The sequence below is a fragment of the Electrophorus electricus genome, chromosome 17 (assembly GCF_013358815.1).
Source record: "Electrophorus electricus isolate fEleEle1 chromosome 17, fEleEle1.pri, whole genome shotgun sequence".
Classification (NCBI taxonomy): Eukaryota; Metazoa; Chordata; class Actinopteri; order Gymnotiformes; family Gymnotidae; genus Electrophorus; species Electrophorus electricus.
Genome location: NC_049551.1, coordinates 9,496,170 through 9,522,685, shown reverse-complemented (window position 1 = coordinate 9,522,685; position 26,516 = coordinate 9,496,170). Strand labels below are relative to the sequence as shown.

At 40.4% G+C, this 26,516-nt stretch overlaps 1 protein-coding gene across 1 annotated transcript; it reads right to left on the bottom strand.

Annotated features, from left to right (window-relative positions):
- Positions 1–1,756: 1,756 nt before the first annotated feature.
- On the bottom strand, positions 1,757–26,286 carry il11ra (interleukin 11 receptor, alpha). Its single transcript, XM_035535245.1, has 12 exons — positions 26,155–26,286; positions 13,293–13,389; positions 12,089–12,155; positions 11,502–11,662; positions 10,576–10,690; positions 10,074–10,240; positions 9,665–9,828; positions 6,916–7,060; positions 6,277–6,372; positions 5,250–5,349; positions 3,617–3,696; positions 1,757–3,192 (listed from the first exon to the last, which is right to left on the bottom strand). The coding sequence occupies exons 2-11, from the start codon at positions 13,387–13,389 to the stop codon at positions 3,618–3,620; spliced, it is 1,191 nt and encodes a 396-aa protein (XP_035391138.1). The 5' UTR covers positions 26,155–26,286; the 3' UTR covers positions 1,757–3,192; position 3,617.
- Positions 26,287–26,516: the final 230 nt, after the last annotated feature.

Below are 26,516 nucleotides of genomic sequence, written 5' to 3'. Positions count from 1 at the left end.
TCTTTAAGAATATTAACTGAAATGTTTTTACATCCTATAGCTAACCAAAAAAAAAAAAAAAAAAGACAAACACCTCAGTCTTTAATGTAGTCATTTGTAATTATTACCAGTGTCCCTTCACTGTGCTGTTGGTTCTGCCCTTGAACCAGCCTTGCCCTACACACCACGAGGCAAAGATGACATGTTCCAAATTATGGGTCATGGGGGCGCATCCAAGTTTCGACAGCATTTACAAAGGTCTTCAGTCCTAATCATTAAGATTTTACGATACGATCAGTTTCTGGACAGTGAGTCACAATTCCAGAGAAATAATTTTACATGTACAAAGGGCTTTGGTACACAAGATCCTGGCTGCTCTGTCCATCTCTTAGCAGTCTCTATCAATTTGCCTCTGGATGTAATCACAAACACAGTGTCTAATCCCACCTATCTGCAGAACCAGCATTTGCACACACGTTAAGATTTTATAAACAATCTTGTCAGGAGAGGGATGAATATGAAAACACACACACACACACACACACACGCATGCACTGACCCTGCAAGCCAGATTAAAAACAAAAACATTCTCTCGTAATATGTACTTTGACATATAACTAAATCGGCAAAGCTAAGTAGTACTGGCAAACGAATTATTTTTTTATTTAAGAAAAAAGTCTTAACAATGGGCCTTTATTCAAAGTATGGGTGGAAAGCAGCACAATTCCCCCCCATTTCGTCATGCCTAGCGCAGAAATGAAACATATTTCTGACAGTGACTTGGAATCAAAACAGCCTCAGAGGCCAAAATAAAAATCTAAGGCACAAATTCTTCTGTGACTCATTTTGAGTAAAAGTGGGATGCAATAATTCATACTACACTGAGTTAGAGCAAATAGCTAAACTCAAACTACACATCAGATTTTCTTTGTAATGCTGAACGAATGCATGGCATAGATCTGAATAGAAACTGTAATTTACAGTGAATTTTATTAAAATCAACCATCAGTTTGAGATACACTGTTAAATTAGATCATGCCTGTGCACCATAGTAAACCTGGTAAAGATGAGGCAGTGTCAGCCCATCATGAAGCAATTCAGTTTTGGTCAGTGCAGAATCCAGCACAGCCCAAAACAATACTGTTAAAACAGTAAACAAGACGCTTCATAAGGGATTGCTTATGGCTAGTAGCTTTTAAAGCCTTGTAAAACTGCTCAATCAAAACAAACTAATTAAAAAGGGTCAGATTACAATACCAGGAAATGCAATACCAAGGAAATACATTTTATCTGTAACAATTTCTGAGCCGTTGAATACAATATCACTACATGCATCTTTGTATGGAAAAAGAGCATATTTGTGCTTCATTTGGATTTCAAAAACAAACAAAAAATAAGCAACAAAAACGCATGCACTGTTTAAGCTTTATATCGCTGGGAACTGTATAAGAGAACAACCTGTTTTATAGACAACTATACAATAACCTAAGTATAAGTCTATATACCAATAAAACTGAAGATAAACTTCAATAGAATTCAATGTCATGAATAGCATTAGCTTCAATATAGATATCAGAAGTTTTTTGTAGTCCTGGAATTTAGTCCAATAATACCTAAGACAGTTATTTGAGTATTATAGTTGTAGTCCAATGCAAATGTCACCCATAATAAGGCAACCAGGAACTCGGGTTTATCAGAACAATGAAGACTTGAGTCCCAAGCAGATCGCAAAGCTGTATTCTTCATACGAAGTCCATATTTGCAAACAACACCCCCCCCCCCCCCCAACACACATACTGTTTTATGTCCTAGAGGTGTTTACCATAATGACAGTCTAGCACATCACAGCAAATTCCTGTTGAATTCTAGGAATTTGTCTGGGATAGAGGAAATGCAACAAGCCTCTGTCTGATTGCTTAGATCACACATATTTAGAGTCTCTGCTCAAGGGTGTCTGATTGGCTGACCACGCAACTCTGCCTGTGAGACTAGAACATGATCAATGGTAAAAATAATACAGTGTGCAGTCTGACCCATGGACCTACTAACATGTACAGTATAGTCTCTGGCGACCCACTAAATTGTACAATCAAGAGTATGCTTAACATGCTCTGTGTCTGTAAACTCGGTGTTAGTCCGGTTATGGCTGTGTTAAGTCCTGAGTGGGGCTTCAACTTTTACATTCACTTTCTATCTCAATGTTCCATGACTGCTTATATTCCCTCTTTGCACGACATTTCTATTTCTTCAGAGATAAACTATTATTTCTCTTGGTCTGTAGAATGCCATCTTGCTGTCAATGACATATGTAGGATGATTACTGTTAAATACACTGAAATGAGAGAATTAAAAAAAATAAAACATTTATGGACAATTACTGCTGACAGTATGCATTAAAGCCAACTCTTGATTTAGAACAAGTCCAGCAATCACAGATAGGTCCACCTGATCTGAGGCTGTCAAGCTACCACTGGGCCCCTGAGCAAGGACTGTAACTTTCAATTGCTCAGGTTGTATTCAGTCATAATTGAAAGTCGCTTTGGATAAAAGTGTCAGCTAAATGCCATAAATTGAAATGTATATCTGAGGCTTTAAGTGTATAAAACTCTTCAAAGGTTCAAATAAATGAAGTGATGAATCAACCTTCGTCTCAACATGTACAGAAGAGCCTCTGAAAATGCTCAGCTTCCTTCAGTCAAGTGTCCAGATGGCTGCAAAATTTCTCTTGTCCGTGTTTAGCAGCTGTGTTCAGATTCTGGAAGTTGAGAATGCCAACTTTATCCATAATGCCCGTTACTTGGCCCACCACTGGTTAACAGCCATGCTTTTTCCCCCCTTTGTTTTCACAGCATTCCAAGTGTCACCACAGCCAAATGGTACAGCTATTGGAGAAGCTGATGCAGCAGAAAACTGAAAATGTTTAGTTTAAAATACCAACTGATTCTCATTGTCCAAAGCTGGCCAAGTTGGCTTTGCATGACAAAGACAGAAAGCCAATAACCCTTTGTGTTTTCTGTTATGTTGTGCTACATTGCAGAGTTGTAAAGGTTCACAGTTCATGGGACTCAGAGCTCCACTGAAAGAAGTCAATCCCATCAGCAGCGATAGGAGAAAGACAGAATTGTGAATATTCTAGACTGACAGTGCTGCAATGGCAGTGGTGATGATTCCCTATGATGAAACCCTATAAGGGCTGAAAAAGTGAGGGCCAACCTGGAGGGAGGGAAAGAGACAGATTAAGAAGAAAGAAAATTCAGCAAAGGAAATGACAGATTAATCTATCAGTTTCAATGTGTCTCAGATTTGTGATGATTATAGGCTCCAACATAGAGCAGATCTATACACAGTTTCAGTATAAATCTTTGTATTTACAATTTTACATCATCCCTCCAGAATGCATCAAGGCAAATTCAGGCCTAGAGCATAGCTCATTAAGAGACATGGTGAAAAGATTAGCATGGTGAGTGCTAATCTCCTTGATAGATCTCCCTGTGTGCAAAAATGAACCTGACACTGTATTGAGACACTTAACCAGGCCTCAGGAATGCAAAAAGCACCCTCACACTCACACTCACACACACACCTAGAACGGGTTATGGAAACTTTGAGAACAAGCAGAGAGACTGGCATGACTCACTTTAGATTGGCAAGGACTTCATCTTCACCATGGAGGTTAGTTCCTGTTTTGTCACATTATGCTGTTTCCGGTTTCTTACCCTGCAATGATGTACAATGAAAAAATATATTAGGCCTAATCCAAATAAACACTGATGACAGTTTCCGTTGTGTCTAGGCAGTGTTGGCTTTGCCTTTTTCAGGCATTAGCACTCGTTTTTCTCATATTAGCACTTGGTTTTTTATATTAGCACTCGCCTATTTTGATCTGCCTCTGGGTACAAAATAAAACATCAACCACTAGTAGCCCCCCAAAAAGTGTTGTTTTTGTCTTCAAATGTATGATCCCTAGGTTCCATGGTGTACTCACTCCTACAGGCTCTTTGCCATCTGGAATAGTTTATTGCATGCTGTAACGATGATGAATGCCTTTCTCCACCTTAGGAACATTTCAAAGATTAGGAGCATGCTCTCCTTACATGATGAAGTAATAAATGTATGGACTAGCTTTTCTGTAAGATTGGACTACTGTAATGCTTTACTATCTGGCTGTAGCATTACGTGCCTAAACAAGCTCCACCTACTTCAAAATGCAGCAGCCAGAGTTCTTACTAGAACTAGAAAATCTGATCACATCACTCCTATCTTAGCTCCCAGTAAAAATTTGTATTGATTATAAAATACTTCTAATAACCTACAAAGCTGTGAATGGTCTTGCCCCATAGTACGTAAGAGAACTCTTAGTGCATTACGATCCACTACGTCTGCTTAGATCAAAAAGATGCAGGCACTTTACTAGTACCAAGAATAAAAAAAATCTACCACAGGGCGCAGAACCTTTTTCTATAAAGCTCCCACACTATGGAATAATCTTCCTGTAAATGTTTGAGACTCAAGACACAGTCTCAATATTTAAGGCTATGCTGAACAGTCAGGCATTTTATTAACTACTTCTCATCTTAGGTAAAGGTACAAATTTGTTGACTGACAGCAGCAGTGCGCTGATGTTCCAGGGTGCCCTCATGTCTGTGTTTCCTTCTGGCTCTATCCTTTTAGCTGGGCTGCTGTAGCCCACCACACCTCCACTCCAGCCAACTCCTCCATTGCCCTTAATCTCTTGCGGGATGTTATGATGTTATGGAGCCTCTATAGGCCTCAGCTGCCATGGCTACTCCCAACACCTCCTGTTATCCCCTCCTGTAGCCCACCACACCTCCCAGCTAGCCAACTACTTCTCTGTTGCCCTTAATGGACATTCTCTTGTGGGATGGGTTTCAGACATATGCACACCATCGGGACAAGACTAGGACCTCTAGAAAGTTGGACTAAACATTTATTTGTTTTTTAAAGTTTTTTCTTCATTTTTTATTTATTTTTCTCTTAAAATTGTTATTATTGTGGTGACCTTTGTCAGCCAGAGGAGGATGGCTGGGACCCCCCGCCCCCCCCCCCGAGTCTTGGTTCCTCTCAAGATTTCTTCCTCATGCTCCAGGCAGTTTTTCGTTTCCACTGTCACCCTTGGCTTGCTTACTGGGGGCTTGGACTTGGACATTTGTAAACATCTTTTGAGATATTTTTTTTATATATATAAAATTTATTTATTTATTTATTTATTTTTTTGGGTGAATGCTATTCACCCTGACAAGGGTACTCACCACAGAAGAAGAGTGATGGTGGACACCACAGCCACCATCGCTGCTGCGAACAGGCTTATTATGAGCAACAAGCTCAGGCTTTCATTTTCAGGTGACATTTCTGAAAAGATGGCAAAATGAAAATGAACAAACACAACTGTTACATTCAATAGACAACAGAAACATCACCACAGACATTCAAAATCAAATGGAGATGAGCATAATTGTTGCATTTGATTCATATTTTTAGGTTGATAAATAATCCAGAAGACATCATCTCGATTTACGTGGACACATGAATTCATCATAAACAGATTTTTCAAACCTTCTAAGCATAATAGCTCTTTTAGTAGAGAAACTTCAATGATGATGAAACTTGTCTACCATAAATGATATTTGCACACTCCAGTTATGCTCAGTCAGTGAGTTGGAGAAAGTGCACAAGTTTTTCCTGAAGAGTTTATTATTCCCCCTGCAGCGTAGATCATATGTTTGTAAGACTGCTGAAAGTTTTACATTTAGACACCTTCACTACATCACTACTGACAGACTGAAAATGGGTATTTCTCTTGGTTTCTGAGTTATATCCTGGTAAGGAGAACTTTTGTAAGGCCTGTAGTATAGATTTGTTTGCTAACTAACTGATTGAACACATTTAAATCAGGCCAAAGCTGGAAACAGTTAGCCAATTAAGGCCAAGTGAGTCACACCAGTGCCTGCCACATGGTCTTCTTTTTAGAATACTGATCTGCCCTGTGATTGGTTGCTCATATGGGGTAATATCGGAGAAAGCACAGCCTCCACACACCAAAGGCCAGAACATCTGGGTAAAGCTGAAAAAAAAATGTATCTATCTGGAAGAGATCTCAAAAAGACATCTTACGAGGCATGCTTGATGTAAGCTTGCTCTCTTCCATGGCCAAAACCTCAAAGCTTTCATGTAAGGAAAAAATAACTTGTTCCAGAGGAGCAAAAGAAGTACACTTTTCAGTTTTTATTTCAACGGTTCTTGTTAAATTCTGGTATAATGATGGTAAAATAAAGTTACCTGGAGATTTATTCGTTGCCTTCACCGGAAACGTGGTAGGGAAAACTGACTCGTCAAAAGATTCTGCTGTTGTCTCTTCTGTACTTGTGTAAGGGTCTAAACCACAAAAGATCAGACTGAGAAAATACATATCAGTACATAATTGGAATCTATACAGTAACAGCAATCATACCAAATCTACCACTACTGGGGCAGTGGTAGTTCAGTGGATAAGGTACTTGACTTGTAATCAGATGGTTGCTGGTTCAAGTCCCACCACTGCCAAGCTGCCACTATTGGGCCCTTAACCCTCAATTGCTCAAGTTGTATTCAGTCATAATTGTAAATCACTTTGGATAAAAGCGTCATGTAAATCTATGACCTAAGGGTAACGTACTGTAAATCATTACTACATAATTTGCACTGAGGTTTTACAGAAACTCAGGCTTAATTTGCAACAGTCACCCCTGTAATGTAGGGGTAACACTGAAATCTAAGCAATTACATTCCTTAAATAAGACAAAAGAGGGTGCCACATCTACAAGAACCACACTGTAACATGATGCTGTGTCTGTTGTTGAAGTTAATGCTTATTTTAGGTGCCAATCAGTGTTGGGTAACTCAGTAAAGAATGGATTTTGTGCGTGCATGGACGCTCACTGCTCCAGGGCCGGCCCTGCACCATGTGACTCCATTCGCTCCACTGGCTGTGGTTGATGAAGGCATCCTGGGCTCGCACTTGGATATGATGCAGCTGGCCTACCATGGCATCCATGATGGTTACGCTGGTGTCCTCCGTCTCCAGCTGGACACACAACAGCCACACACACATACAACATATTCCCACTTCAACATATTTTATCATACAGCAAAGTTTTTAGTAAATACTAAAAGGTGCTTAACAAGGCCTGTTTTATTCTAAAAGATAAATTTTCAAAATGTTTGAGTCCCTGAAGATTTATCTGTATTTCCAGCAAACAATTGACCCCTTTGCATTAAAAAAAAAAAAAAAAAAAAAAAAAAGTACCCGTCAAAGAGTAAGACCAGTAAGACCTGTTTGTTTGTAAACCTTTATACCAGGGAAGTGCTCACATTCAGCACCGAAACTATCAGTTTGCACAGGTGCAACTTCCTATTCCAGCATTCTAACTAAAATTCTAAAATTCATGCTTTTGACATGCAAACTACTTTCTAAATGTGTCTCTTGACATGTGATGAGCTTCCAACTGCTCACCCCTACTTGCACCCCAGTATGCTCAGATACACTCAACATTTCAGTATGCTCACCCCTACTCACACTTCTGTATACTCAAAGATACTCAACACTTCAGTATGTTCATGACTTGTGACAATACTCTGCCCATTCTGCTAGGGCTGCAAAATGCTGCCTGTGATGGCAGTGGTAGCCTAAAAGTGCGCGCACACACACACACACACACACACACACACACACACAAATCTGGTGTCCTGATGCTGATGGTGTCCAAGCTGTCTGGGGGAGACAGATAGGATCAGGAGCTGTGGGATGTGTGTGGAGCTCTGATGAGTGAGGGGGAGAATGAGGAGAGAGGAAGTGTACTGGAAGGGGAGGGGGGAGGAGGGGCCAGAGGTGCAGCAAGGAGGACAGAGTTCTTATCACATGATCAAGGAAAACGCTTGCCAAAACAGACCCTCTTTATGGACCATAGCAGAGGACACCACAGGTGACAGTCTGATAAGAGTGAGGACAGGGTTAGGCTAGGCCAGTTTTGTCCATCACTCCACAGCTTTCACCCTGGCAAGACACAGTGTGTACACTGATGTTCTGTGGTTGTATACTACAGTGGTCACAAAACCAGTCTGGCAGCTACATTAACAAGTAGCAACATTTGAAATGACAAACAAAGATTACAGTACTTGATTAGATATCTGCCACACCAGGTTGTGTGTGAAACAAATGTAATTGATTTACAAGTGGCAGTCATTTGTTGTTATTATTATTATTATTATTATTATAGCTAATAAATCAGCAAAGAAGTGAAGATGGTCAAACACTATTTTTAGGGAACAAGAAATCACACTAGCTTTTAAATAGTTAATGTCATGTGTTTTTCTTTCTTTCTTTCTTTCTTTCTTAGTCTCTTTCTTCTTTTCAAACATGGTCATTTGCAATGCTTCATTAGCTACTGTTGAATGTCTTGATAATAGTAATAATAATTAGGTTTCCAAGCATACAGTGATTTGGACACAGTATTTGGATATTTTTTATAATTTTTCTCTGCTTCAAAGGGTTCTACAGCTGCACCTTCCACCTAGCACACTGGTAAACATTTTGCATCTACTACTCAGAGAAGTAAAATGTTTTGATTGGTTCCTGAGGGGCAATATGGTGCGGATGTTTGCATTTTTCATCCAGCGCTCCTTAGCCAATGAATCATAATTCTTCTTAATAAGATGACTTCGAATTTGCATCTAGTTAGAAAATGGGCCATTTTGCATTAAAAGAACACTGCACATTTTCCAAAAAATGGCCAGCCCTCACAAATATGGGCTTGAACAGCTCAGAAAAACTTTACATGTCCAAATTTAAAAATACTTTTTACTGTTTTCTCATATGGCTGACACACCCAAAAACTGGGCATTTGCCACTTGAAGAGCTTTAATGCTCATCCCTTTATACAGCCCTTACCATACTTGACACCTAGATGCGTGGTGTCACTCTACATGCCAATAGTTACATACTTCGGGCTTTTCAGAAAGAATAAACCTGTTCAAAAACAGTTGCACACTTTGCCCAGTCCTCTACAAACTAAACAGCCTTGTCAAATCAATTTAGGTCAGTACATTTAGATTGGTGGACTTTTATTAGGGGGTGATGTAATGTGTGACTTTTCCAAAATTGTAGGAATCACCAAACTTGGCATGCATGCATGTCTCACATGGTTTTTCATCTCATTCCGCTGTAAACACATTCACACATCAGGCATTTTCACCAGCATCACACAAGCATTTTCCTCCTTTTTACATCTACAGATATACTGAGACAAACTTGTCTGCAAGACTCAGGATGTCTAATGCAACTAAAACTTCCAATATTCAACAACATTACCTCCGTACCACAAATCTGCAGAAGCTCCTCTTGGTCTCACATTGCTTGAAAACCTTACTTCATTGTTTGTGACCAATTTTTTGTTTTTATTATCTATATAATGTTCTATTTAACTGTAAAAAACTGTGAGTAGCTTTCCATCATCATTTCAGTTTGTTTCTTTCCTTTCATTCCAGGCCTTATCCAATTTACATTTTAATTATTTTTTCCATTTCCAAAAATATTTATTTAACAATTTGTTTTTAATGCACACTTATTTTACTTATTTTTACTTTATTTCATGCTACTGAACAACTTCTAAGCCATCAAACAGGAACACACCTTGGACCAGAGGTTGGACCCCACTGGCCTGTACTGCAGCTCAAACTTCAGGGGGAAAGCAATGTCATCGGACCAGGATACTGGAGCTTTCCACTGCACGAGCAGTTGAGTAGGCTGCCCCTCCACTTCCAAAGTGCTCAATGCTTCAGGAACATCCGGTTTTACTACACACACACACACACACACGAGGAGGCAGCTTGGAATAAAGATAGCTTGAAAATGATCCCCAGCACGGTCACATAGTGTATGAAAAAAATCAGTATTCCAATCAGTTTGGGTATTAAACAGAGCGATTATTAACAACCATTTTCATGCCCCAGTATGGCATCCACAACTTAGCCTAAAACTTTAAAATATCGTAAACTGAAAACCAAAGTTGCAGGTTGCTATAGTCAGCCGATGGGCTTACAGTTCTTCAGGACGTCCACCTTGGTGAAGGTGGACATGGAGCCCAAGGGGTTGACCTCCGTGATGTTCACTATATGCCTGTTCCCCCAGAACTGCGGGTTGCTGATGGTGCACTCGTTAACCCCAGCAAGCTCCTGCTTACAGGACTCCGGCCATCCATTGTCCACCCTGTGGGGAGCAGGGCATAACTGCACCACTTGCATCAGATATTTTGGCACTTAAAACCACAATATGCATAAATGGTTTGGAATGTTTTTTCATTCTCTAACATTTTCTTCACCAAGAATAACCACTTTATAGAGTCTGTGAAATGGAATGATTTTTAATTCAGACAAATTTTTAAAATGTGACAAAGCATGACTATTGTGAATTTGCTGATGTTAATGATTTCATCATTTGACACCATTTATTTATTTTCTCAACGTGTTCCTCTCTAAATAAACATGATGGTCTCAATTAAGCCTTATGAGGAAATTAAGGAATTATTTTTCCACTCGCCGAACCTGTAAGAGGAGATGTACTCAGTGGGTAAGTGTGTTGCTACTATCTGCATCCATGAACAAATGATTCTGGAGTGACTTGGCACTTGGCAGGACACCCTGAGATGACCTGGGGGATCTAAAAGACAAAGAAAATCCCTCAAAATGATAAATAAATCCCAAAACAACCAACACCACTGCCCATACATTGCCCACTCTATTTTCCTGAAACCTTGAGGCACAGAGCATGAGCTAAACACAATGGGCTGAAGTCATGTACACACAGACATCAGCAATCTCGCCCTTCCGAACAGGAAGCTACAGGGCTGTGATTTAGTGATTTCCTCTGAGAGGAAGTCCTCAGAGTTCTAACTACACACTTCTTGTCTCCAGTGGCCCTTCCTCTAGTACATCTTCCAATTTTACAAATAAAGTCCCTGACTTTCACACCACATCAATGAAATAAGACTATACCATCAGGGGAGCTCAACATTATAAGTGTATATAAAGAGCTGTACAATTTCTAAGGATTTGTACATTTTTATATGGCAAAATATTCTCTTCTAGCTCATAATTTGTATTTATTCGTATACAACGCATTCACAGATTTTCTAAAATGACAGCTATGATTATAAGAAAGAAAGAAAAACACATGACATTAACTATTTAAAAGCTAGCTATATGATTAAGATTTTTTTAAATGAATTGAATTATTTCATAAATAATATGAATTTGACCAGTAATGCATGTTATAAAAATGTTACAAATTACACTGCCAGTAGAGATTTAGGTCTGAAAGCCTATAACAATAAACTTGCTTGGGGTCAGTCTATCTGTCCAAGCCAGCCATTTTATGTGGCACACATTTCAGAGCATTTCTGCCCTATCTATGTAATCTGCAGCAGCAGGGCTGAGTGTGGTAATGGCTCTGGAGCCCAGCCTTCACTCACAGCCCAGACGCAGGCGGACAGTCTGGAGGAGGGCCCCGCTCTGCTCATGGCAGCTGTAGTTGCCCTCCATGGAGCGTGTGGTGTTGAGGAGAGTGAGCGCCTCCCCGGAGGTCCTCCATGGCTGCACCGAGCTCCCGTTGTGCCACCACTGCACCGGAGACCTGTGGACCGGTCCAAACCCCGCATTCATCATCTCCAACAGTCATGCTTTCAGCCATTTAGCTAAGACCCAGCCCCTTGCAGGGAAATCAGCAACCCCTGAAACACCTAGAAATTATTTGTTTGGGATATCTTTGGAACCTGCTGCTCCCTCAGCTATTACGTTTATTGGCCTAGGATATCAGTGTCATCCAAGAGGCTGCTTTCAGTACAGGGGCCTAGATTGTCAAACATGGGGAGTAAGAAGTTCAGTGGTAGCATGGTGAATGGGACCAGTGTGATTCAGCCATGGCCGCTGGACCCATGCCCCTGTGCTAGGTCACAAAGCCCACCGTTATCTGCGTTTACTGGAAGGACAGACACAACCAGGGCTGGTCACAGACTCGCGGCGGCGGGGCTGGAGCAGGGGAAAGCTCTGGGGGACATACCCATGGGATGCTGCTCCACAGGCCAGTGTGATACTGGAGCCCAGATGGCCAAACTGGACGTCTGCAACTGGACAATACAGACGGGCAGATCAGTGACAGTGTAAATGAATACATAGTGGCAACACGGCAAACTGTGCAGGAATAAATGGTCTAGGTTTTATTCTGGAAAGTATCTTTTCAGAAGAACAGACAGCTATGATCAATTTGAAACATTAAGGCATGCAATGTTATGGCAGAACATCTTATTTTGTTATGTTGTGTCTTCTCAAAATAAAATAACCCTGTTGTTCTTAGGTTATTAGAATGTGTCTGGTGTTAAGCAGCATTCAGAAAAGTTAATATCCCTGTTCTGGTCTTGATATAGGCCAGATAATAGCAAACCAATTCCATTTTGAGCCATCTGAAAGAGCACCTCTTTGCCCTAAATGGATTGCATAGCAAGCCAAGCTGTGACTCCTTGTTGGAGTAGAACCAGATTTTCAGTGTTTATGTTACTGCCCCTTACTGCCCCTTCAGACCACAGTATTTATATCAAGGGTGGAATAACTGCCAAGCACTGGACCAAGAGAGGCAAACACACAGAGCCTCTCTCTCTCCCTCTCTCGCTCTCGCTCTCTCTCTCTCACACACGCACACACGCACACTTACTTATCTATACTCTGGGGAATGGCTAGCCTCCAGCACCCAGGGTCGAACTGTACTCCAGAAATGGTCAGGCTCAATGTCTGCTTTCAGGGAATACTGGCAGGAGCATATGATTTATAAACCACATTTCTCACATTTCTTCTCCTTGAGCCAGCAGAATTACCACCATTTATGCACCAGCACACAAACACGCATGCACACACATGCACATCTTGAATTAATTGCATGAGCTATATTCATCTCATGGGGTATTGCACTCGGCTTGGATTCTTGTACAGACGTTTATTGTTTTTGCAGAATGAGAAGAAAACTGTGTCAATGGTTTGGGGCTCAGGTGAAATGTTAAGGTAGTAAATCTGAATTCTGCTGGCAGGAGCCACAGCTGGCTAACTGGGTCATGCCCTGGCTGCAGCAGGACTTGCTACGGAGAGTTATCATGAGCAGGTCCAGGTGCTGGTCTTAGGCTGGCAGAACTGAATAGAGGCACACAATGTCCCCCATTGATCGGCTAACCCGAGGCACTGGTGTAGTGCAAGGGCAGGCGGCTCACCGGGCTTACCTTCATTGCTCCATATCTCCGAGTTGATGTGAACAAAGGACAGAGTGAGAATCCCGATGACTACCAGACCACCGGGGCGTGACGATAAGCCAGGCATCTGTGAAGAGCAAACACAAACGTGGTGATGGGCTTAGTCGAGGGACGAGCGATGTGAGGTCACTACTGGCAACATGCTACCAGGGTTCCTTAATGGGGGAGGGAATGTCCTCAAGTGAGCTGAGATAATGATATATGGTCTCTTCAAAACTCTACCTGCCTGGTTGTCATCGGTGCAATGGAATATGGCAATTACTGACAGGAGGGACCTTTGGCAGTGAAAACACATCTGCACCAGATGCATAAACTTATCCTGTCCATTCACCATAAAAATGGCACAGCCAATAAACACTGTCACATTGCATGTTTGATGAGGGAAACAAAGCATCTTGTAATTACAGTGTCAACACAGCTCCACCACTAAGCAGCTCAGAAATGATTTCAAACACCATCTCCAGCATCCTTCCTAACAGAAAACATATTTGACATCTCAGATTTCTAAACAAGAAACTCTCGAAGTTAAAACCAAGTCTGTTTGGTCTTTTAGTTCATTAAAATGTTCAGGAATGTTTGCCTTGATGGATTTCGGTCCTCCTAACTCAAGGTTGCTCTGTATTTGTGTGTTACTTCAAGGTCTGCTGCTATATTAAGTAAGGACGACTAAAATGGGCCAAGGCAATCCCCTTTTCCATGCCTAGAAACTCATGAAATGAGCGAAGCTGAGCTTGTGACCATTAAAAAAAATAAAACCAAAAACACACTGAAGCGTTCAAATTTTTTCTGATGGAACAGCTCTATTTGGTGCCTGGAAGCTGCAGTCATACACTAAGACTAAAATACTCTCAGTCTGTATATATTACAGTCTGTATATATGTATATATTACAGTGTATATTACAGAGTTAAGTCTTCTTCCTTCCCAGCACCCAGCCCTGCCTATAGAACCCCATGCTAACAGGTTTAATGAATAACCATGGCTCCTATAGCCAGAGGCATACGATTGAAAGGGAGAAGGATCTGAATAGAGGCATTCCAAAAAGGCCAACTCATTCAAGATGGTATAAAGACAAAACAATAAAACTCCCCATTGTTAAGGAACTTGGTGTAAAAATAAGAGCACATCACTGCCCCACATGCTATGTGTTATGGACAGTTTTCTAAATTAATAAAGGACAACTGCCATGGGTTATGGCACATATTGACCTATGTAAAGTTCAGTAGTGGAAACTGTGACATGCACACAAAGCACTCGTTGATCTTCATTACAGACTGGAGGCCAAAAAGAAAGAAAAACAGCAGAACACAGATTAACTTAAGACAATACAAGGAGTTTATTTTATCTCTGGGCATGACATAATGCATTCATTCATCCATTTATTCATCACAACAAGCTAGTAGTGGCTGATGACTCAGTACACTGTGGCCAGCAGGTTGACTCTCACTCACAGTGCAGTGCAGTTTCACAGGTATTAGATAATACTCAAACAACTACTCACCTTTTAAAAACTAGTAAAACAACAACAAATCATGTAATGTTTATTATTATGATTATAAGGTTATTTTATATGTCACATTCTAAACAATAGTTTCTTCAGTCATGTCAAAATTAGTTCAATCAAAATCACAAAATGTCTAATCATAATTATACTTTAATAACAAAACCCATTATGACTTTCAGACCAACAGAGAGAATGGCCTTAAGTAATAGCACCATCAGAAACATGTGGCAGAGGAAAGATTTGCTCACAGCAGCAGAATAGTATCCGTTCAAACCAGAGCACAGCTGTAATCCATCACTGATTTCAGCGGAATTATTGCAAAACACAACTGATGTATTCTCTTTCTTCTCACATTCAGGAGCATGTACTCAGTGTCAAAAGATGGAAACGGGGGGGGGGGTCAGCAGCACAGACCACAGCCACCAGGGGCATCAGGGGCACCAGATTCTCACGAATCTGACAAATTTAGCACAGAGGTGTGTCCGCTGTTAGCTGGAACCCTGAGAAACACTCTTCTCTACCTGCTATCAGATGGCATTCTAACCAGGAGCTACTATACTGTGCCCACTGAACCCAAACTCACTTACACAGTGAAGGGACAGAATAAGTGTCTTCTATTTGTTTATTTTTCATGGACTCAAAACAAACCAATGGTGAGTCAGAGACCACACATCCATGCTTCATTTTATAAACTTCATATGGAATGAAGATGTGATACAATCATTATACACTGACTGAAGTATTTGATATCCTTCACAGTCCTACTTGTGTGCACCATAACCTAAGCACCATTTCAGTACAAAGGAAGTTTACATTTCAAATCCCGACATTCCAAAGTAGAAGCACCTGCAGCTCTGTGCCACTGCAGCTAAGCAGGGTGCTATTGTGATTCTACACCCCCCCCCAACCCCCAACAAATGGAACATTCCAGCTTTTTCCCCATACCACAAAAAATTAACCTCCACTCCTAATGACTTCTCCTCATACAGCATTTACTCCATAGGCCAGAAAGGACAGGTCTAAGCACTGCCCAGAAGGGCTATACTCAACTGAAATGTCAAAGATAATTCCTTCAAAAAAGGTCCCCTGTCTGCTGGGTTTTTCAATGGGCATGAGAAGCAGCTGGAGAAGACAAACACAGTACTGCTAATCCACAGTAAAAACAAGCCCTGAAGCATAGTTTCACTACCCCTCCTGCCATTTAGCCCAGTATGACTCGGCCATTTAAGAGTTGTGTAAGCCTTATTTATCTTGGGGTGATCCAGCACGGTTGCACAAACAGACAAAGGTGCAGAAATGGGTGGTCAGGCACAGCAAGTGATCCCAAGGTGAATTACTAACCTAATACACTCGCCGCTACAGGAATGGCTCCAAAATGGATTTGGGTTGGAGTCCAGTCTTACTTGGACCAATGGGAAACATTCTTTCTCCAGGGGTAAAAATTATGAAGCAGTGCTTTCGCTGCACATCTGTGTCTGCTGATGCCAGTGGTGATATTTCAGTTTAAAGTATGCATATAGATGTACAGTAAAATTACATTAAACACAGTTTGGTAGCTTTGCCATGAAAAAAACATGAAACATTAGCTAATTATAGGTTTATCTTACTGGCTATAAACAGTAATTGAGTTCTATGACTGAACCTACAAGTACCTATATGGAATTTATCTAATGATGAAACCGTAGGATACCGTATTCAGTAATATACCATACTCATGCTTCACAAGTACAAAGTGACATAGGTCATGTGCCATTATGAGCTGTAACACAGTTTATTTTCTTATTATTTGTTTATTGCATTATTATTTGCCCTTTTCATTTTCAGTGTGGAATGGTATAAAACAGTTCTTCTGAAAAAACAACCATATGGATTGGTTAACCAGTTATCTTAAATCACAGTTCTGCTATTATAGGGCAATAGAGAAGTTTTCCAACCACAAGTTCTCATATTTAAATATGCCAAACCAAAAACAAAAAATTAAATAAATAAACCTACCGCAGAACTATGACATATGCCAACCAGATGTGGGATCTGCAGATCTGCATAAATGTTGAAATGAAACAAATTTTTATGAGTGCCAATGGATGAATGTGTGTGAAGGATCTCTCAGGTTTTGCAAAGCATGGACATGCATGCATTTACCATGCTTTCTGACTCAGTCCTTGTGTTCAGTGATCATTCTCCAGAAACAGATTGCAGCATTGTCCAGTGAAATTAGACCATCAATCAATACTGAACAATCACACTTTTTAGTGCTCCATTTCCCAACAGCTTTCTATAAAGATCTGCCGGATTGTTTCTGGAAGTGCTGACACAAATCTTTTATACTGATTTGAACACAGTGTTGTGGTTTCTCCCTGAAGATCTAACATAATTATTAAAATGCTGGTTATAAGACAGCCATAAAAAGCAACTCTTGACATAAGACTGTTTGGAAGCTTTTCTCTGTAACCTGAATGTAGTATTTACTGTTAAGGTAGTGGCTAATGCTCACCACAGCAACCTATAAATACCATGCATCACAATGCAAGCAGGGAAAGAAGGAGAAAGAGAAATAGAGAGAGGGAGAGGGAGAGGGAGAGGGACCTGGGGGACAGGCTGGCCAAGAATGGGACAGACAGCTCCAAGAAGGCTGAAGAATGCAGCAACCCTGCCAGGATTCTGAGCCTCTAGTAAATCCACACTGTATGGAGAATGTTTAGTGGTCACCAGCTGCTGATGGCTGAGCTGACTTTTCTGTCAGATCCAAGATAACAAGCTGTATCATCATGGTTTAATGACATAAGATATTTGCAGATGCTAGCAGCACCTACTGCTATAATAAGTATTGTTAGCTTTGGAGTCCTGCTTGCTTGTTTGTTTAAGAAGAAATGGAAACATACATCAGCTGATAAGAGCAGTTTGTGTGGAAGTGACCTGCCATGATGGGTGCCCTCAGGGAAGGCACTTTGATGTCCCACATTGTGGCAACTGGCTTTTTCACAACATTTCACAAAACATTCATAATTTATAGATGTTTTTCACTGATCAATTTGTTCTATTAACCCAGACATGTTTGTCCCTGCCAGGGGTTGCCTGATCTCTGCAGAATAACTTATTAGCACCCTTTCAGCACCAGGCAAGTCCATGCATAGTTCTCTGCGATGACTCATGGAAGAATACTCAACAGGCTTCTTTTTTACAAGGGAAAATGTGTGGAGGGGGCTGAAAATAGATGGCATCCCTAATTTGGCACATTCCTCCCAAACAATACGGCCCAGTGGAAAATGAGCCAACACACACCAAATTCCACGGAAGGAAGACCCAACCAACTACTAAAACCACAAAATTCACTGCATGTTTTTCCACTGCTGTGGGTCAGTCTTACTATGCAGATTCATGCATATTAACCAGAACCTATGGACAAACAGCTAAATCAGTGAGAATGCCATTTACAGCTACTGCCCTGCAAACGGTCAACGGTGAAAGGTAATAAAATAAAATGTCAGACTTAATGATGGTGCATCACATAATGCTGATTGATCATTGGCCTAGTTAATGAGCCGCACAAATGAGGAAACTATAACATGCTTGAATTTTAATACTTTGGACAGCAACACATTAATTAGCTGAGGTCATGCCATCAAGCCTGTATTTTATATAGAGCCAAACTCTAATTGCATGTGGTCTGATGATCACTCTTGAGCATAGCGTGAATTCAACCTACATTAATCATTTTTTTATTCCTTATGGCTCCAGTTAAGAATCCCTGCAGCGCTAATAATGCCTTTACTAAAATGTACAATTTACTTTACGATGCTTTCTGGGGAGGTTTACGCACTACTTCAGATTTCTGCTTAAAGGCTCTAAAACATATGAACTGTTGATTTGGTCCTTATTGGTTTTAGAATCTATGAAGCATGTTTTTGCAGCATGTTTTTCCCCCACACTGTGCAGACAAAGTCAGTTAATGGTGCAATTAAGTCAAACAAGAGTAGAGGGGCTAACGGTGTATGGAAACTAGCACTCCTATGATCCCACACTAAATTCTACATATACATTTAAGAGTCCATGAAGCGCAAAATAAAATATTTATTTAAATATTGTTGTTATCTCGTCTTGGATCTACCCCCTTTTCACAAATGGAGTCCTTTTCAGAAAGTTATTTAAAATCTAATTGAAAAAAAAAAAAATTTCCCTCCATATGTCCTTGTAAAAACTAGATGAAAACATTTCCCACAGTTCCCTGCAGTGCTAGGCCAACTCAGGGTCTTCAGAAAAGAAAGAGAAACTTACTCTGTGCATCTTCACACAGAGTTTTAGAGCAAGTCAAAGAAAATAAAAAAGAGTAAGTAATCTTCCTCATTGTTTGGATAGGCAAAGCTTGCTAAACAATCCAGGATGTGGAGACAAGGGGGAGCCAGAGCCAGCATTCTCTCCCTGTAAGCCAAACAGGGACCACCCAGCAGTACAATGATAATGGCATGGCCTACAGCTGATTGGTTTGCAATGCCTGCAGAAACTTCACACTGTTGTTTTGATTTGCTGAAGAGCTAGGTTCAACTTCCTAGGTGTAGGAAAGGAGCCACAAATGACTAAAGACTGTACGATGAACAAGAGGAAGAGGATTATTGTTGTGTTGTTGTTTACAGATGTACAGTTATTCACAGATAAATACTGGGTATACAATGGCATTACAGTTTGCAAAGTTTGGTGAGGGATAGTAGTTAGCAGTAACCAGAAGAAACTGGATTTTTCTGTCATGGGAACAAGATCTGTGCTGAAATTGTGTGGTGAACATTACTATCCTGCCTTAGGCAGTGATTTAACAATGAGCAGTGTAGACAGCTGAACACAAAAGACTGCTGAAGTCAAGGGACCAACTCTTCTCCAATGATATTTTGCATACAGTATATATAATTAACAAAATATGTGGGTTATTCAGTGGATATCAGTGGAAATTAAACTGTAGACCAAGGCCAGCGTTCTGAATACAAGACAGCTGTGTATAACTCAAAATAGTCCCCAGACGCCAGGATGATAAGGGCTGAAAGTGCCCAAGGTTGCCAAGGTTACACAGCAGTGGCAACATACTTCACACCCCTCATGCCACTCCGCCACTATGACTGTCTCTGAGGAAGTGCAGAATTAAATTTAGCTTGAGCAACAATGCAGCCAAGCAAATAAATAAGTTGGAAAAGGGATTGCCAGTTGAAGTGGCAGGAGCAAAGGCTCTTTGCAACACGAGTCTTGGTGAACAGGCTGAAAATAGCACCCATCCTTGGCTCTTCTAAATGCAATATTTATACAATCTGACAGAAACAGACAAAGGGCTGCACTGGAACATCTGCCATGTGCGTCAACCAGCAAGCTGTGCTTACTGTGACAAAAGCTCTGGATTTGGGCTCTGTGAATTTGAAAACATTCTTTCATTTGCAAGACAAAAGAGCAGTTGCAACTGTTGGGCTTACTGGGAATATAGTCATCAGATTTGACATTACACAGGGCTGGCCATGCAGGGTTAGCGCTGTGGAGCTGAGCTCTATACCCGAGCGATCGCAGCCTCTCTTCCAGAGACCCTGGAATTTCCTTCAGGCACTGACTGGGAGAAGATGGCTCCCAGATGCCAGCTATTCACTCAGTTTTGGCTTCTTTCCCAGGATAGTTGCTGCTTTAGCCAGTTGTGCTACAAGTTAGACTACATATGAACACTTAAACCTCCCTTTACCCAGCACAGGATTAAAGAGATAGATGATAACATGTTTGCAGACTGATCGACTTCTTTTGTCTGGGTCTGCAGAATTGGCCTACAGACTTGGTGTTGATTACAAACATGCAAGGCGCAAAAAAAAAAAAAAAAAAAAGGTGCACCTGGAAGTCTGCACTTTTAGGAAACCCTTTGCTATCACTCAAAGCACACCCATCAGTCAGAAAGAGCAGAAGTAATTTACATCATGCAAAAGGCGGTGGTACACTAGAACTGCAAGTCACAGTTATGCCAAACTTCATGTTGACCAAACAACACTGGTGGCCTGTGATCTTCACTACTCATCCAGCAACGGCAGGTGAAATTTCTGGATCAGCAATTTCCTACAAGGCCTAGCTGACAATGACAGCACTCCTCGGCTCCAGCAGAAACTAGGCTCAGCAGCGTGCAGTGTAGTATGTCGCCAAGTTACTGCCGTGCGTAATTACAGAGGCAGCTGGGAGCAAAGTTCACTCCAACATGCCACCACATCATGAATGGCTCAAAAAGTCCACAACACAAAACATGTCATTTGTACAAATGAGCAACTTGAGCCAATGTCAGACAGCACGATGCCGGCTCGCAAAGAGCACATCGGTTGGAGCACGGCCGGAATGCCTTTAGCCTTTGTAATGTAATTGGCACAAAGGATATTGGGCCTTTGTGCAAGCTCACTCAATTTCAGCTCAGAGCCAAATGAGTCATGGAAAAAAGGGCTCTGGGATGGATAGCAAGGCGCTCTAAATAGGTTGTAACATTCTCATTTTGCTCTGGCAATTATACAATGACAATCACAACCTTGGTAACACTAGCGAAAAAGGCAAAATGTGGTTGCAATGCTCCATGTCCCACTCTGAGTTTATGTACTCTACATTTCAAATGCACAGAAAGGCACTGGTCCACTGAGCAAGCAGGAGTTTAGTGTGAAAAACTTCCTGGAGCTCTGTATGATTCCCAAGCACTGGGGCTCTCTCTGCAGAAGATAAAGTACTCTGCCCCCTATGAGTCATGGCTGCTGGGAAGAGCACGAGTGTTCTATTACTGCTGTTCCAACATGTAAGGCTTATGCATGGTTCCTGCCGCAGACATGTCTGGAGCTGGCTGGCATCTTGCCACTGGCACTGCCGATCGCTAAGACCTCAGCAAACAGGGTAGTGCTTCATCGTTTGCCCTGATACCGGTGCAGTCTACCTGGAGCCTGTTATTAGGCTGGTCAGCTCAGTGACTCCTTTTTTGGGAGTAGGGCAAAGAACAGCAGATCTCAGAGATAAAAGTTTTAGCCTTGATCAAAAGAGATGTCTGGCAAGGTCTCGGCCAAGACCGAAAATATCAAACTGCTTGCTCTAATAAACAGTCCATGAAAGAACACAGTAGTGTAAGCACTTTTAAGGAGTTATTTTGTATATCTTTTCCTTAACAGAATACATGAATGCATGCAAACTGGATAAATTAACAGGAACACAATGCAGAGGTTATAGAAATTAGTTTCTTCTAGACTTACAGTATATTAAAATCATATTGTAATAAGAAATCAGGCCAAAAAAAAAAAAAAAAAAAGATCATTACTGTGAGCCTGTCAAAGAACGCTCTGCAGCAAACAGAGCAGAAATTATGTTTTCAGCCAAGAAAACCTGTTCTGAACCTTACATGCTCTGACTGCATTCCAAATGGATGTTCTTCAGGCTATGTCACACAGGGACACCTTTGGTTTAGATCTCTGGAGAGATTCTGATCAACAGCAACAGCACTGTTAAAAAGGTGTGGCAACAGTTGAAACTACAGATATAGGTGGGGGGGGGGTATTCAAAAATACAATTTCATCAAACAAAAAGAATCTTATTAGGTCTGACACTCCTGTCATTCAATAAGTTGCCAAATGCAAATTTTGCCATTGGCCGGTCATTAATTGTAGGAAAGACACATTGGCAGACAGGCACCTTATGTGGTAAATGATTACCCTCCGCTCATAGCATTATGCATTACTGCATTTTACAACACCTGAAGCATGGCTGACCACTCCTTTGCCTTTAGTATTTTTTTCATGTCTGAAGTTTAATATAACATTGTCAAGAATACATTTTATATTTATCAGACAATTGTTTTAAATATCCAAACATTCAGATACCCCAAAATCAAATCTTGCAGCCAACTCATTCAAACCTACTTAAAAATCTTATGGACTGCCACATACAGATACGGAAAAAACCTGACAATTATGGATCAAATGTGTGAGGGAATGGAAAAACAAAGGTAACAAAAAACTAACAGCAGTAGAGTATGTATGCATCTAAAACTACACAGGTTAAAAGCAGCACTTAAAGAAAAGCATGGAGTCTGTGCACATACTTAATACTTCTGAAAATAGTTTCATGCAGTAATTCAAGGTCTTTCAAAGAAGTTATTTATCGTGCTAATTCAGTCATGCAAACATAGCACCAACATAAAGCCTTGCAATAAATGAATGAGCTGGACCCAGTTGGGGACCACTGGTAAAAACTGTTTGCAAACCCCTTATATAGACACATAAATCAGTGAGTCTTCAACTCACAAGGTACATTCAATCAAACAAAAAATATACACAAGAACAGGTTAGAGTTTGTCATTCACTGTCACGGTGCTGAGACAAAGTATGTAATGTGCTGGCTCCCTCTCAGGAGAATTTGACTGGGGTCCCTGGCTCTACATGCAGCATCTACCTTTTCAATCCGTGTGAATGTCAGAGCATTTACATAATGGCCAGTCAACTTCAAGTGTGCAGCAAAAAGTGTGCAGGGAGGGTCTCCCTCTCTCCCTAAGCTTAAGTTGCTGTGGTGCTCACTGTTGTGTGTTTCCAGCACACTGTACCCAATGCACATTGACAGTTGATTACATACATTATGTGAGTGATCCACTCACATAACAAAATATCATGCCAGTCAAATATATTATGAGCTGGTATGATATCTATGACAGGTCATGTTTTTCTGTTTAATGTCAGGCACGTGCCTTCACTTAAATATCACAGGGTGGGATAAATATTTGGAAAAAAACAGTTAAGGGTTGCGTTAAAGATTAATTTCATAGTCTAAATCCTCAAAGTATCTGTTTGTAATTCTGAGTTCTATACTATGTGTTAACTATACCAGATTAACAAGTAGTATAGAACTAAACCTAGCATATAGCCTGTAAAGTCAGTCCTTCCAAATTAAAATAATAAAAGGACTCCTGCTTTTAGGCTGCTGTTATAGGAATATCAACTGACAATAATAGTGTGTCGCGGCCCATGGTCGCAATGTGGGTCAATGTCCCTACACCCACCCTCACCTCCACTCCCTTTGAAAATATCTGAAAAGCACCAGATCCTCTATGCCAGAGTAAACCTAACATCATAAAGGCCGCAATAAGCTATTTCCGTTGAAGTCTGATTGTTTGTATATGATTACATATTATACAGCTATTTTATTTGCATAAATTTTAGATTTTGCTGTTCATGTGACTCAATATCCCTGACAAAGTCCTTCTGGATGAAATAACACAAACCCAAGAGCAGGGCCAATGCAGACATGTTGACTGCAGCTGGGCCATTTATTAAGCTGATACTATTACAGCAAATAGTTCCTTGAATGTAGCTTGACATTGCCATGCCCCAACTCACCATGTGAGCGGGCATCAAAGGCCTCAACTGGCAACCTCCACTTTTGCCCTAATTACCCTCATTTTGAATCTACGTTGTGTTCCAGTCTCTGACACTTTAGGCACATAAACAGGGCCATAATGAAGCTGCACTCTATTCCAGTGACTCATCATTGTCTCCATTGTGCTCGTCATATCAGAGGACACCCATCATAGCCATTTTGTAGGAAACGTGAGTAATATTTAATAAAAAGACATGGATCTTATGTTATTTCATGGGCAGTTCACAAAGTAGCTTGTCTTGAAAAAGTAAATGGGGAAATATGAGCTTGAAACTGATTTCTTCAGCAGGACCATCACAGCTAACAAAAATCCCAATCTTAAGCCAAGTGCAATTTTATTCTCAGAAGTGCTTGATACACTGGCAGCGAAATCCAGTCATTCCCTTAAACGAGGCCTTTTGTACCAATAGAGAAAACCAGTTGGGCTTAATTTAAAACTCATTACAACCACTACACAAAGTGAATTGAAATGAAAGCTGAAAAAATGGATTTGCTCTGTAGATGAGAAACTCAACTTGGCAAGTCAGTAAACAGCCAAGAATTCTGTTCTTGAGAAGAGAATGAGAGCAGAGCCAGAGACGTCAACAGAACACACCACTAACTAAAGTCCATTTTGTGGTATATTAATTGGCAGATACATTTTTCTCTTATTCTGAGTTTCTAAAGACCCAAAAGCCTTGTGTGTACATTCCTTGCCATGCCTCGCCTTTCACTTTAAAACAGAGGAATGCACATCTGGATAGATGTTCGCCATGTACATATTTTCCATGAGCTACTTTGTTCCAAGGTTCTCAGAAATGTTAAGACCTAATAGACAAACTAGACAAAATGACAAACAGACAAAAACTACAAACATATACATTCTTCAACTAGTAAACAAAACCTGCTGAGGTAAGGCTTATATGTGCAATCAGAAGTTGACCACAAGCATTCCTAACACTGTGAAAATCTAAAACTCTATAAATGACTATAAAAATTAAATAAAAAATTAAAAGCTTAAAAGGTTTAACACAATCCCACTCTGAGTAAATTAATCACAGAGAGTTGTTGGAACAATAACGTGGCTATTGGCACAGGACTTCTATGCAGGTAAACTAGAAAAAAATAACAGGGAGAAATGTAAACAACCCAGCAATGAGGGCACAGCTCTGATTTCAGTCCACACTTAGACCACACAACCTTTCTCTTTCAGTTTGCCTAGTGTAGGTTAAGTGGCAGCACATCAACACTTGTACATTTTTATCACCACCAATCATCATCATCATCATAATCGTCATCGTTAATAATAATAATAATTATTATTATTATTATTATTATTATTATTATCATCATTATCATCATCAGAAGCAGCAGCAGGAAGAAGCATTTTTAATCCTTGATCAGTATACTAGTCAGATAAGAATATCAGATAATAACAAGAAAATATATCCCGTCAATTAATCGGATTCCAACTTTCTTGCAGAAGATAATAAAATGTGCTTCGAGTTATAAATTGTATTAACTTTATAATCTTCACAATTTTCTTATATCAACTGCTGTAAACCTGTACGAACAATCACTTCGAAGCTTCTAATTATTCGTGTACATTGCGCATTTGATTCATTTGTGGTATGAGCGCCGTGTCTGCTCTAGTTAATTCTAAAAAAATGGAGAGCGCATATCAATCTCTAAACAAGCACGCCAGTAAAACTATAGTAAATAGTAAAGTTTACATTCTTCGTCTTGTAATTATGATTATGAAATTTTCAATGTACAGAAAATATTCTGTACTTTCATAGTTTTCGAACTTTTCAAAGGTTACAGGGCAAATGTTAGAAAGCTACGCTCCCATGGGAGTCCAAACTTTTCCTGCTCACTACTCTCACTAGCTTTTTGTTTTGTCTGTATATCTTTAAGACATACATTTAATAACGTTAACATTAAATCTTACCTTATTTCTCTTCTAATGCCATACAGGCATTTTGACACGGTTTCCCTCCATTGCTTTAGCTGGCGTAAGTTTATACCTTCGTAGTAGGACGAGCTAAGGATACAGAGCGGCGACGTGCCTCAGAAGTTCCTATTGGACGAAGGTCTTGTCAGTGAAAAGAAGTTTATCCCCACGTTTCCTGTGCGGATGTTGAGGAAATATTAACGGGATGGGTGTTTTGTAGCGTTAAAGTCATTGAAATCCTCTTGGACTCAGACGTTTGAACAAAACAAACAACAGTTTCCTCGTCTCTTCGACAATCTACTATGAATTTTACCTGTGATGAACGCGTGAATTTCAAAGCACGACGGTACAGAGGATAC